Raw genomic sequence first — 13,727 nt, forward strand, 5'->3', positions numbered from 1 at the left:
GCAGATGTATCTTGGGATTTTGGGCCAGTCTTCCTACTGAAGAACATTTGGGATGTTTGTAGTTTTAGCTATTATGACCAATACCAGGGGTTCCCCTCTCTACCAGTGTACTCCTTACGGAGTGGACTGCCCTACTCTCACGTGGGAATAGGACTACTGCCCTGTTATTCCGGAGTGGCTCTAGGAGTACTTTTCATTCATTCAGTAACATTTACTGGGTATTGCCAGTGTGGAGGCCACTGTGCTGAGAACTCAGCGCTGGCTGACACACTCGTCCTTGTGCTCAGGGAGCCCATGGTCACAGACATAACCAAAGAGCTCACAAATAAAGGTCTAACAACAAATCAGACCACACGTGACAAGAAGGAAAGGACCAGAGGCCTATGAAAACACTGAACAGGCGGATTTCGGGATGGAGGGCGGGAAAGGTGGATTTCGCAGAGGAAGTGACGTCGGTGCCGAGATCCGAAGGATGAATGGGAGTTAGCCAGGCAGAAAGGGTAACAGGATGTTGCGGGCAGAGCAGACAGACTGTGCAAAAACCCTGAGCGGGAAGGCGCAGGGCGAGAGCCGAGAGCCGAGAGCCAGTGCAGCTGCGCTTGGGGGGATGAGCAAAGGCAGAGAGTGGAGGTCGACAGGTAGCCGAGCCTGCGGGCCCACGTTGGAACTTTACCCCGAGGGCACTAGGGAGCCAAGGAAGGGTCCTGAGCAGGGGTAGAAACGGGGGCCCCGAACGCCGCTGCGCCCTCTCCTCGCAGGGGGCCTCCCTCCGCCCGCGCCCCTGCCTCTCCTGGGCCCCTCCTCCCTTCGTCCCCGGGCCCTCATGCCGCCTCCCGCTCACCGCGGCTCCGGCCTCCGTACCCCTCGCGCCCCCTCAGCAGCGCCTCTTCGCAGACGCCGCCACCGCCATCTTCCGCCCGCCGCCGTGACACTACGCACGCGCCCCACACGCGGGACAGCCGGGAAATGGAGTTCAGTCCGCGGCCCGCCCCCGCCTCCACCTCGTGCCTCGCGGGCGGCCTTCCGCCCTCCCCCAGCCTCCTCCCGGACGGCCTCCATTTCCTGCTTTCGGGCGCCATGCTTCTGGGAAATGTAGTCCCTGGCAGAGGCGCTGGGCGGAAAGCCGGAGTAGAGGCTTCTGGGAAATGGAGTTCGCGGAGCTCCGGGGTCCTGGACGGCTGGCTGGTGTGCGAGTGGGGAGACCCGTGGGCAAAGCTCGTGGGTCTTGAGGTGGTCTGTTGCCCTGATAGGGTCTAAGCAGAGGCCCTGAGCCTCTCCATCCTTGGTCCTGACCCTGCACACAGTCCGAAGTATTTACAGCCGTCGGAAGCCGCGGTGGTCCCGGCGGCCCGCTTGGAATGTGGTTTCCAGCGACCCTGACAGGTCCTCATAATGGAATGGCATACAGGTCCCTCGCCAGGCCATAGCGCCCCAGCTTTCCTTTCCTCCGCGTCGAACACGCCGGGCTCTGGCTTTTCGCTTTCTCAGGTCGAGCCGCTGACGCCCCCTAGGGTGGAAGGGTGCTCCTGGGCCGTTCTGTCCTCGGGGTCCTTCGTAACCGCAGTGCCTCCCACGCGTAGCTCCCTCCCTCTTCATCCATCTCTGGCTCTCAGATCCCAGGGCTGCGACTCCCGACGCCCGAGGTCGGTCTCCCGGCGATCCCGCAGGGGGCGCCCCAGTCCGAGCGCGCCGCCCTCGGGGAGGCGGGAGGGCAGCCCGGGGCGGGCGAGGGCGGGGGTGTCCCGGCTATAAAGCGTGGCCGCCTCCCGCGGCGTCCGGGACGGCGGGACCCCGGGCGGTCGGACGGGCGGGCGCCGAGAGAACCCGAGCACTCGGTTCCCCCGGGCCGGAGCCGGGGCGGGTGGGGGCGCAGGACCGGGGGATGCTGGGCTCGGTGAAGATGGAGGCCCATGACCTGGCTGAGTGGAGCTACTACCCGGAGGCGGGCGAGGTGTGTCCTCGGGGACGGCGGAGCGGGAAGTGGGGGGCAGGTATCCGGCGGGCTAAAGGCGGGCAGGGACCGTGGTGTGTGCTCAAAGGGGGCCCAAGGAATCTAGCTGGGGAGCCAAGGAGCTAGGGACACGGAGACCAGGTGTGGGAGTTAGGGACCCGGGACAAGACTAGAGAGCGCCCTTTAGGCAAGGGCGTAGGTGGGAGGAAAATTTAGGCAAGGGTAGGTCGCATCTTAAACGTAAGGGCCGGCTGTTGGGCCCTCGGATCCAAGGGATTAAAAGGAACAAACCTAAGGTAGGAATCAGAGCCCCAGGGTAGGCGACATAGCAGGAGGATTTCAGGAAATGAGGTTCAAAGGGAAGGGGGAAAGATAGGGAAGAAGAGATAGAGGATGGGGTCACCATTAAGGGAAGTCTGAGGTGGAAGGGAGCCAGGGCTAGAATACAGTGTTGAAGATGGGAGTGGAAATCAGAGCTGAGGTTCAGGGGTAAGTCAGCTGGTAGTCTAAGAAAGGGTCAGAAACAGGACTTGGTGGTGCTCCGGGCTAAGAGCTAGAAGTTCTCTCCAGGTGAAGTTTCATTTGGGGAATCTGAAATAACAGGTGGCCTAGATAGACCAGCACCCAGACCTCGTCAACACCAGGGACTCAAGAGCAAGTGATGTGGCCATCAGCGTCTGCAGGACAGGTAGACAGTCTTCACCCTGTGTCCCCATCCATGACCCTTGGCAGGGCTTCCCCAAATCAGAGGCTGGGGGATTTCGAACTGTGCCCCTCTTATACTCCCCCAGCCAGCAACCTCCAGGCATTCCTAAAGTCCCCCATCGAGCCCCACTTCAGACAAGGCTTCCCAGAGTAGGGGCTGGGGGCATATCCTACTTCCCTCAACCTAAACCAATGGAAAGTCCTTCCCCAAATCTAGCCCATATTCCTCTTGCTGCAGGACTCCTGCTTTGCTCACTTGCTCTATAATGGAGATTGTGAGATTGGGGAGGTAGTCGTGGGGGGTCTGGACATGTGTGGGGCTGGAATGGTTTGCAAGAAGTCAAGATCTAGTGGTTATAGGGAGCACTGGGCTGGGATTTGAAACTGTTGAGTGGGATTCCTGGATCCCCAGGCTTGCGGGGCTTGGCATGGTGCCCAGGAGGGGCCAGTACTGGGTCTCGGGAGGTGTGAGGTGCACTTGGGTTGGGGCAGGGCTGACTAGGGAAGGGACTGGGAGCGTTGAGAAGTGGAGGCGGGTGGCCGGAGGTATCAGTTTTGTGATGGGGAAAGCAGAGACCAGGGTGAGAGGTGGAGGTCCCAGATAATGGGGACATCCTTGGAGAGCTCTAAGACTAAACAGAGGATTTAAGGTGACCAACTACAAATTAATGGTCTGGAGCACATTGTAAGATGTTGAGGGGGGTATCTAGAAAAGAGGAGTCATAGTCTGAATGGATCCGAGTTTAGGGAAACATCTGTGTGGAAACTGTCAGAAACTGGACAGCCTGGGAGTGATCAGCATTTGGGGGTGTATTTTGGAAGAGTGCAGGTGTGGGGGACTGGAAATGAATTGGGACCTACCGTCTGAGGGTCTTCTTGGCCTTTCCATCAGGCAAATGCCCTTTGTCCTCTGGGGTCAGAACAATGGAGAGAGAGACACCTAGACTCAGGCAGCCACAAAACTGAGGGTCCCCAGACCACCTCTTGCCCCCTGCACCCTCCTTCTGGGTGATGTAAACACTGTGCAGGCCTGTGGATTGCTGTCTGGAATTTGGAAAGCTATGACCCTGGAATGTCCCCACTGGTCCAAGGTTCACACAGATCAGCAGATCCAGTTGCTCCCCCATTTTTAGAGGTGGGAAATATGAAGCCTCCCAAAGTGCTGGGGTCCTGGTTGGGTCAGGGACTGAAAACTGGACTTCTGGTTTCCCACTGCCTCCCTCTGCTCCCAGTCACACCCTTCCCCAGAAACAATAAGGAAATGAAAGGGGAGAAATTGCAGCCTCCTTCGTGGGGGTGCAGGTCCCCTGAGGGCTTCCCCCCAATCTCAGCCCCACCCTGTAGGGGGAGATCCGGTTCAGACCCGGACGCTAGGGGTTCATCCCAGTCACAGGTGTGGGAAAGCCTAGGGTGGATTAGAGCAGCTGGAGTGCTTGAGGTCAGACCTCAAGGAGGACTTCCGGGTGGATAGTGAGCCAAAAAAGGAGGGCCCTGGGGTCCCAGAGAGCCTGACTGGGGTGGGGCTCAGGGAGATTTAGAAACTCTGTGGATCCACCTGAGTCCATCACCTTTCCCCCTCATCTCTTCCCTTATTCTCGGGAGGACAGAAACAGGCCACCTGGGGAGGCCAGTGCGTGGACGAGGGGAGGCACTGTCTCCAAGTTCAATGTGAAGACAGATGGCGAGGGAAGGAAGGTAGACAGATGCAGAGATGTGCTGCGAAGGAGTGGGGTGGGCTGGGGGAGCTGGTGAGGGAGGTGGGGGGGGAGGTAGACAGGGTGGACCACGGGCAGGAGACGACAGAGACAGGGAAAGAAAATGGAGGGTCTAGAGAGACACAGGAAGGAAAAGGAATACGCACACACCAAGACAGAGGAAAACGGACAGACACACAGATGGCAGTGGCCAACGGAGACGCCAAGAGACAGACAGAGGGAGGGATCTCCACTGGAACTCAGACCTGGGGTTGGTTGCCACCTGTCCCTGCAGTGGCCTTGGCAGGTCCCTTTTCTTTCGGACCTTGGGACTGGCAGGATCCAGATGGCTTCAACTAACCCACTGCCAAGGTGGCTCTGACCAGAGCTCTAGCAGCACCTCAGTGCCCTGAGACCCCAGCGGGGGATGGAGCGGGGCAAACGGGGAAAATGGAAGATTGAGGGAGAGAGGATGGAAGACGGGGTGAGCTGAGTGGGGTGGGTGCGTAGAGAAGAGAAGCCACCGTCTAGCACACAGTATGTTCACGGTCTTCCTGGACTCGCGGCTCCATGAGGGCAGGCACCTCCGGCTGTCCCCATCTCTGCTTTTCTATTCATTTTATTTTTTAATTTAAATTTTAAAATTGTTTTAAGTTGTAGATGGACACAATACCTTAATACCTTTATTTTACTTGTTTATTTTTATGAGGTGCTGAGGATTAAACCCAATGCCTCACGGGTGCTAGGCAAGCACTCTACTACTGAGCCACAACCCCAGCTATTTTCTTTCTTTCTTTCTTTCTTTTTGAGGTGCTGGAAATCAAGCCCAGGGCCTCAAGCACTTTACCACGAGCCACATCTCCAGCCCTTGCTCTCTGATTTTATAGCAAGATCCAGGACACAGGTCTGGACCTCAGCTTGTTCAGCTCTCGCTGTAGATGCTCAGAGCATCCTAACAGCACCTCCCCCATAGTATGGCTGTAGGGATTCAAGGAGCTGACAGTGAAGTACTTGGAGCAGTGCCTGGCACAGAGGTGGCTAGTAACTACAGGTCGAATGGATCATTGAATGAATACGTAGACAGTGATTTTGATTTTGGTGCCGGGAATTGAACCCAGAGGGGCTTAACCACTAAGCCACATCCCCAGGCCTTTTTTTTTTTTTTTTTTTTATTCTGAGACAGGATCTCACTAAGTTGCTCAGGGCCTTGATAAATTGCTGAGGCTGGCTTTGAACTTGCCATCCTCCGGCTTCAGCCTGCTGAGTCGCTGGGATTGCAGGATTGTGCCAACGTGCTTGGCTGCAGGGTGATTTTGAGATACACAGCAATGTCTACCATATTGCATTGAGCTAAGGTGCACTTTTTCCCCATTTAAACATTTCTGAAAACAGGCCATGTTTTATAATCAATGATATCTAGTGATTTTTAACTATGTGGTGTGTTGTGTTTTTTTTTTCTTTTTTGCATTTATACCGATATATAAAATAATGCTATAGCTTACAGTGAAGTGTTAGATTTGATGTTACAAAGAAATACATATGTTAGGTAAAAATGTGATTTCTGATCTTTTTTTTGGAGTGGGGCGGAGTACTGGGAATTTAATCCAGGGGTGCTTAACTACTGAGCCACATCCTCAGCCCTTTTTATTTTTTTATTCTGAGACAGGGTCTCACCAAGTTGCTGAGGCTGGCTTTGAACTCACCATTCTCCTGCCTCGGGCTTCCGAGCTGCTGGGATTACAGACGAGCATAGCCATGCCTGCTGATCTTGCTTTTGATCTATAAAAATAGTAATTTTTAAACTGACATGGTGATGGGTGCCTGTAGTCCCAGCTATTTGGGAGACTGAAGCAGAAGAATCACTTGAGCCCAGGAGAACAGGGCCAGCCTGGGCAACATAGTGAGACTTCTCAAAAAGCAGAAAAAAAAAAAAAAAAAAAAACCCTGTAATTTTATAACTTAAAAGACTAATAAAGAGCTATACAGATGATTAGATTATTAGTGGTTTGTATTAAGTACTTATTAAAAGTGAAAACTGCAAATTTATTAGGTAAATCAGTTTCTCAATTGGCTTAGTTCATTTTGATCAATTTCTCAGTTTTTTCAAGTCAAAAAATCAATTTTGCAATCTTTGTGCAGTGGCAGTATCATAACCAATGACATTTATCTGAGGTGTGATTATTGATAATTGCTAATTGAAAACTTTTCCCAAAATAGTTGCCATTGGCAATTGAAATATAGTTGGCACTGGCAATTTTTGACAGTCTCTACAGAGATTGTTTTTTTTTAAAAAAAAAACTGATCTTATTTGGTTTCAGGACATCTCTACACTCTTAAAAATTACCAAAGATGATAAGAAGTGGTAGAAGGCTTGCCTAGCATGTGTGAGGCCCTTGGGTCCATCTCTAACACCATACTAAAAAAAAGTTACTGAAGACAGAAATTGGGGTTCAGATTCTGATTGGGGTTATGTCTATTGATAGTTACCATATTCAAAATTAAAATGAAGAAATTTTATACATATATATATATTTATGTTAAGTCAACTTACATTAACAATCATTTGTTAATACAAATAACATGTTTTTATTAAAATTGCTATATTTCAAAACCTTAGTGAGACAAGTGGCACTGTTTTACATTTTTGCAAATCAAGGCCGGCTTGACAGAAGAGCTGGAGTCTCGCAGCTGCTTCTACCTTCGAGGTTTTGCAGTATCACTTGCCACAAAACTTCTGGAAAAGTCCACTGTACAACCATGAGAAAGAAAGGGAAAAAGCCTGATAATAGCATGATTTTGAACATGGTTTTGACCTCATGGACACCCTAAAGGTACCCCTGAAAGGTTTTAGGTTTCCCCAGGTGTCCCAGACCACACTTTGAGAACCTCTTCCAACATGCCCTTGGTTTTATGGGAGCGTTGGTGCCGGGCGGGCACAGAGCTGGTGTGCAGGGAGCAGGACAAGACTTTGAAACAGCTGTCTTCAGAGGGAGATGATGACGGAAGGGAATTTTATAGGGGGTGGACAGGCACACAAAGGTCCTGGGGTCCTTGCTGACTGGCAGAGTGGAGACCTGCTAACCCTTCCCCCTATCTCTTTCTCTCTCTGCAGGTCTACTCTCCAGTGACCCCAGTGCCCACCATGGCCCCTCTCAACTCCTACATGACCCTGAACCCTCTGAGCTCGCCCTACCCCCCTGGAGGGCTTCCCGCCTCCCCACTGCCCTCAGGACCCCTTGCGCCCCCAGCTCCTGCCGCGCCCCTGGGGCCCACCTTCCCAGGCCTGGGTGCCAGTGGTGGCGGAGGCAGCAGCTCAGGGTACGGGGCCCCGGGACCTGGGCTGGTACATGGGAAAGAGATGCCGAAGGGGTACCGGCGGCCCCTGGCCCATGCCAAGCCGCCATATTCCTACATCTCGCTCATCACCATGGCCATCCAGCAGGCCCCAGGCAAGATGCTGACCCTGAGCGAGATCTACCAGTGGATCATGGACCTCTTCCCTTACTACCGGGAGAACCAGCAGCGCTGGCAGAACTCTATCCGCCACTCTCTGTCCTTCAACGACTGCTTCGTCAAGGTGGCGCGCTCTCCGGACAAGCCGGGCAAGGGCTCCTACTGGGCCCTGCACCCCAGCTCCGGCAACATGTTTGAGAACGGCTGTTACCTGCGCCGCCAGAAGCGCTTCAAGCTGGAGGAGAAGGCGAAGAAAGGGAACAGTGGGGCCGCTGCTGCCAGGAATGGCATGGCCACTTCCGCCCCCACCGCCCCTGCTGCCACAGTGGCCTCCCCACCCCAACCCCAGCCTCCACCCGCCGAGCCAGAGGCCCAGGGTGGGGAGGATGTGGGGGCTCTGGACTGTGGCTCGCCCCCTTCCTCCACACCCTATTTCACCGGCCTGGAGCTCCCTGGGGAGCTGAAACTGGACGCGCCCTACAACTTCAACCACCCCTTCTCCATCAACAACCTGATGTCGGAACAGACACCAGCACCTCCCAAACTGGACGTGGGGTTTGGGGGCTACGGGGCTGAGAGTGGGGAGCCTGGGGTGTACTACCAGGGCCTCTATGCCCGATCTCTGCTCAACGCATCCTAGCAGGGGGATGGGAACATGGTGGTGGGGTATGGCTGTGGCTCACGCCAGCAGGCTCTTGGGCCTGATCCTTCTGGTGACACTCTGTCCCATTGGTTAACATCCTGTTTGGTCTATTACTTACTGTGATGATCCACTGGGTACTGTGATAACTGCCATGGACATCTTGGTGGGCCCATGGGGTACTGCGGAGACTGCCATGCTGATTGATGTTATCTGTTGATCTGTTGGATGCTTTGATGGCCGCCATCTGGGACGCCATCTTGGTTGGCCCTTTGGATGCTGTGATGGACATTTTGATGGACACTTTGGGCACCGTGGTGATATCATTTCAATGGCATATTTGGCCCTTTTGGGGCTGTGATAACTTCTTTTATGGTATCCTTGGCCACCATCCTGCATGGCATCTCTTTTGGCCCACTGGGTGCTTGGATGTTTACCCTGTTGGCCAGGAGACATTATGAGCATGCCGTTGTGCACCAGGATGACCACCCCAGCCCCGCGTGCACCACGCGGTTGTTGTCTCTTTGGTGCAAGTTGGGTGGGGGATGGAGAGAAGACTCCTTGGTTTTCTCTGAAGCTCTTCCCCCACCCTGGTCCAGGAGACATCAGAAAGGGCTGGTCAGGGTGTGGGGAATTTCTACTGAAGTCTAGTTCTTGCCTGGGAAGCGGGATACTGGCTGTGTGACCATTAAAGTCACCGTGTCTGCCTCTTACTGAATGTCTCTTTTCCTTGGTGGGCCCTGCAGAGCTGGAACACCTGAGTTTCTGTTCCCCTGTGCCCTCTCCTTCCTGCCCCAAGAGCTGGATCCCTCTGGGGGAAGGGCCGAGGGAGGCATTGACCTGACCTTTGGCTCTTTGCTGTCCCTGACCCCAAGGATAGTTTGTTCATAGATAGCAGCCCCCGCAGCAGTGGGGCCAGAGCAGCAGGGGGAGGTGGCTCTGCAGTGACCAAGGCCATCTCCCTGCCCCCACTTCCCAGACACACAACTTTAGCTCTGAGGCTTGGGGAGCTAGGGGCGCTTAAGTTCTGGTTAAGCTAGGGTTGGGGTAAAGGTTAGCGGAGGTGTTAAACGGGAGGCCCTGGGTGTGTTGGAGTGTATCAGTGTGCACGAGCCCTGAGATTATAGAGCATGGCTGCCTGTTGGGTTCCTGTGGCTGCTGCAGCTCTCCCCTTGCTTGTAGCCCTCCATTGTGTGGGTTTATGTGTCTGTGCATCTGGGTGTCACAATATCAGACTCATGTGTGTGTCTTTATTATTTTGTGTTTGTGGTTCTCTTCGTACATCTTTCCCTGGGCCTCACGCTGTCACCTGCAGGTCCCTGTGTATCACTTTGCCTATCTACTGCCTCCCAAAAATATGTATGTGTGAGTGTCTGAGCGTGTGTGTGTTGGCATCCATGTTGTGGGTCTGCCTGTCACTGTGTGTCCTGGGCATCTCAGGGAGTCAGTTTATGTCTGTTTAAAAGAAAGTGTGTGTGTGTGTATGTGTGTGTGTGTGTTTGTGTGTGTGAGAGAGATTCCTGTCTTTACTGTGTGCCTGTCATGTTGTTTGTGTGTGAGCCTGTGCGGAGGGTTTGTCTGGTGTGTCCATCACTTTTGCCGGCAGGTGGATGTGTAGGGGAGGAGCTGGGTCCTCCTTTCAGGGATTGGGGTCTGGCCATCTCTGCTCCAGGGCTTCCCAAGGCGAGGCTGTCTCAGAAACACAGTTCTGGACTTCACACCCCTCCTTTCATTGTGGAAACTGAGGCCCAGAATGGGAAGGGTCTGGGTCACGGTCATTCAGCAGGGCTGAGGCAGAGGGACAGGTTAGTCTTTTGTGTGTGTGTGGTACTGGGTTGAACCTAGGGGTGTTCTACCACTGTGCCACATCCCCTGCCCCTTTTAATTTTTATTTTGAAACAGGGTCTCGCTAAGCTAAGTTGCTGAGGCTGGCCACAAATTTGCAATGCTCCTGCCTCAGCCTCCTGAGCTGCGGGGATTACAGGTGTGTGCCACTGTGCCTGGTTCTGACAGTGTCTTATCCTCATTTTGCTTTTGCCTTTCTTGGTGGCACCAGCTCTCTGGTCACCTTGACCACTCATTCATTTATTCAGTCAGCCAGTTATTCTGTCATTCAAAGACCAAGGGCTCTGGCCACCTGTGTGAGTGACTGAATGCTGCTCCTGATGTCTCCCTGTTCTCACCTTTCTCCTGGGTCTCAATGTCACTCTGCCCAACTCTTCTCCCGCCCTTTCTCTCATTCTTGCCTCCCTGGGTCTCTGGCTCTTCCTTTCTCTTGGGGTTCCTCTCCTGCAATCTTTTTCTGGCTCTCTGGACTCTCTTCCCTGGCCTCCCTCCTCCTCCCAGCTCTGAGAGTTTCCGCCTCTCTCTACCTGCCACCTCGCAGGCCAGGCCCTCTATTTCTGTCGCTGTGCCCGCCTGGCCGGCTGCGTGTCACCCCCGCCCCCTGCCGTGCTGGCACCCCGTCAGCCGTCCACCAGCCCTGCTGTCCTGGGCAGGCCGGGGAATTCCTCCTGGTTCCTGGAAAAAACAACTGGGGCCGAGAGAAAGGCCCTCAGTCTCCCCGGCACCCGCCCCCTCCCTCGGGCCTGGGGGTCTCTCCGGAGTCGGCGGCCCGAGGCAGGAAGCCCTGCGGTTTCTGGCTTCTCCCCGGCGGCCTCCGGATCTGGCCCCCGCCCCCCGGCCAACAGCCCAAATATTATTCCGCGGGAGGAGTCGGTGGTGGCGGGAGGAGGCGCAGGCTGAAAGAGGCTTTCAGGGCGGCCAGGCCTGGGGCTTCCTGTCCCCAGGCTCGGGCCTCAGGCCGCCCCAGGAGGGACCTCAGGTGGCCGGAGGGGCGGGGTGTTGTTGTAGGGTCCTTAGGGGAAGGTGGGGCCATCCCTCAGGGTGTCTGGTGGCCACCAGCTCGCCTGGCGTGGGCAGGTGTGACCCCCACCCAGGGACAGCCGGCTGATGTCCAGCGTGGAAAAGTACCACGGTGCGACGTGGGACCCATGGACAGACAGGAGGACGCCAAGGATGAGGGATGGAGGGGTAGCCATGGGGACACAGCCGAGCCTGGGCTGTGGGCCTGAGGTGACACAGTCCAAGGGAGGGGCACTGGGGTGGGGAAACAGAGGCTAGGGCAGGGTCCCTGTGGGCAGAGGGCTGTCCTTACATCAGAAGGTTTGAAACAATGAGGCCACTGATGATAATATATAATAATTAAAAGCTACTAGGGCTGGTGGGGCCAGCCCGTAATCCCAGCTATTGGGGAGGCTGAGGCAGGAGGATCCAAGACCAGTCTAGGAATTTAGCAAGACCAGGTTTCAAAAAAAAAAAATTAAATTAAATAGGGAGGGCCTGAGGAGCATGGGGCACGGGGCTGCAGGTCTGTAGCCTGGGAGGCTGAGGCAGGAGGATCAAAGGTTCAAAGTCAGCCTCAGCAACTTAGTGAGGCCCTATCTCAAAATTAAAAATAGAAGTGGGTGGCTCAGTGGTTAAGTGCCCTTGGGTTCGATTCCTGGTACCAAATAAGTAAATTAATAAGTAAAAAATTAAAGAAATAGAGCCTGGGTAGAGCTGTATCTCAGTGGTAAGGCACCCCTGGGCTTGATACCTGTGGTGGGGCGCCTACTAGGGTTACCACGTGTCCAGCATCATATCAGAACTGATTGATCCGATCCCTTTCAACCCCCGCCCCTGTTTATCATTGGCAAAAGTGAGGCACAGAGGGGAGAAGTGACTTTCCCAGGGTCACACAGCCAGTGAGTGGTATGTCAGCAGACCCCAAGTGGTCTGGCCCAGAGTCAGTGTCTAGAGCCACAGCTGCTCTGGAGAACAGGAGGACAACAGCAGGACAACAGGGCCCGGGTCCCCAGCCCTCTGTGGTGGTCACCCCCGCTGCCTGCCACACCTGCCATGGGAAGCCAGCAGCCTGGGTGATTTACGCGTGTGTGGGTTGCCGCGTTTGTCCCCGGGATTCATGTGTGTGGGGGCGTCGGGTGTCTGTGGGCTTCTGTTATTCCCTGAAGTGTCCCTCTTCTGTGTGTCAGTGTCCATCACTGGGTTTACGTAGGGGTCACTCTGTTCACGTGTCTGTCTCTGCTCTGCCCGTCATGGTCTTCTGTCTGTCACTGTGGGTCTGCCTATATCTGTCACTGTGTGTCACTTGTCTGTCCTCTGCTATGTGTCACCATCTACCCAGGTGTCACTGTGGGTGTTACTCACCACCCAGGCCACAGGTGGGCGTGTCGGGCCCACTGGTGCCAGGGCTGGGGCCCAGCCCATCCCACCCTTGCTGCCGTGGCCCGGCCAGGCGCCTGTTTGCAGTGCCTGCCCCAGGTAAACACCAGGATCCGGCACCAAGGCCACCTCCCTCTGCCCCGCTCCCTGCCCCTCTGCCTGCTCTGGGCTGGGCTGGGCTGGACCACAGTCTACAGACCATGCCCCGCACTGGAGACGTGTCCTGGCTGCCCCCTGCCCTTGGGCACCAGTGTCCCCAAGTCCCCGCCTTGACCTCAGCCTGGTGTCTGTCCCTCTCTCTGGTGTCTCTGACCTCCCTGTTTCTTTCTGTCCCTAAGAAATTTCTCTCACCAGGTTTCTCTGTAGCTCTGCCTTTCTCTGGGATGGCCCTTGTCTTCCTTTTGTCGCCGTCCCTCTCCCTGTGTCCTTTTCTCTCTCCAGTGAATTCTGTTTCTGGGCTGCGTCTCCAGTGGAATCAGTTCCTCCCAGCGCAGGGCCTTGTCGGACCCCAGGCTCGGCCCCTTTCCCGTTAGGTTTCTCTCTTAGCTGAGTCTCTTGCTCTTGGCCACCATCTCTGTGGGGCTCTGAGCCCCCAGCCCCACAGGAGCAGATCCGCCATGCCAAGGCCTTAGGGGAGTGTGCGGCCCCAGCCTCCCGCCCCAGCCCACGGGTATATATAAAGGTATATGCACATATTATTTATATCTGTACCGGGGCAGGAGGGGCAGACACTGGGGCCTTTGTGTAGCCACTGCCCGCTGCCCGCCTGCTTGCCACTCCTCTCCCTTCGTCCCTGCCGCCTGTGCCTACACTCCCCCCGCACAGAAAGGTTCCTGTGGGGCCTGCCAGCTTCCTCTGCCCGAGGTGTGAGTGGGCACGCCACGGCGAGGCGGGCAGGGAGGCCCGGGGGGGGGGTTTCCAGCTCCTGGGAAGCTTTCTGGGTGTGGAGGATTCTGGAAGGAATGGGACTCTTCAGTTGGGCTGCTGTCTGTCTGTCTGCATCTGCTGTCCCTGGGTGTCCCCAGGTCCTTAACTGGCCTCTCCCTGGGGGTCTGTGAGT

General features: G+C 55.3%; 2 protein-coding genes and 1 pseudogene across 4 annotated transcripts in view; 2 read left to right on the forward strand and 1 right to left on the reverse strand.

Moving 5' to 3' along the window:
• The window catches only part of Sympk (symplekin scaffold protein), a 33,895-nt gene extending 32,934 nt beyond the window's left edge, over positions 1–961 (reverse strand). Inside the window, exon 1 of one of the 3 annotated variants that reach the window (XM_047528705.1) lies at positions 842–961. The gene's annotated coding sequence lies outside the window, so the exon portion shown is untranslated. The remainder of the gene's footprint in view (positions 1–841) is intronic. The other 2 variants (XM_047528704.1, XM_047528703.1) reach the window with 2 other exon arrangements.
• Positions 962–1,765: 804 nt separating this feature from the next.
• On the forward strand, positions 1,766–9,175 carry Foxa3 (forkhead box A3). Its single transcript, XM_047528706.1, has 2 exons — positions 1,766–1,951; positions 7,463–9,175. Exons 1-2 carry the CDS (start codon positions 1,883–1,885, stop codon positions 8,441–8,443), a joined length of 1,050 nt encoding a protein of 349 aa, XP_047384662.1. The 5' UTR covers positions 1,766–1,882; the 3' UTR covers positions 8,444–9,175.
• On the forward strand, positions 6,478–6,626 carry LOC124967669 (uncharacterized; annotated as a pseudogene).
• Positions 9,176–13,727: the final 4,552 nt, after the last annotated feature.

Source organism: Sciurus carolinensis, chromosome 16 (assembly GCF_902686445.1).
Source record: "Sciurus carolinensis chromosome 16, mSciCar1.2, whole genome shotgun sequence".
Lineage (NCBI taxonomy): Eukaryota > Metazoa > Chordata > Mammalia > Rodentia > Sciuridae > Sciurus > Sciurus carolinensis.

Excerpts from the sequence above, each read along its gene's own strand:
- Foxa3 (XM_047528706.1), top strand. The coding sequence starts at position 1,883 with ATGCTGGGCTCGGTGAAGATGGAGGCCCATGACCTGGCTGAGTGGAGC. Across the intron at positions 1,952-7,462 it reads ACTACCCGGAGGCGGGCGAG|GTCTACTCTCCAGTGACCCC; the intron begins GTGTGTCCTCGG and ends CTCTCTCTGCAG.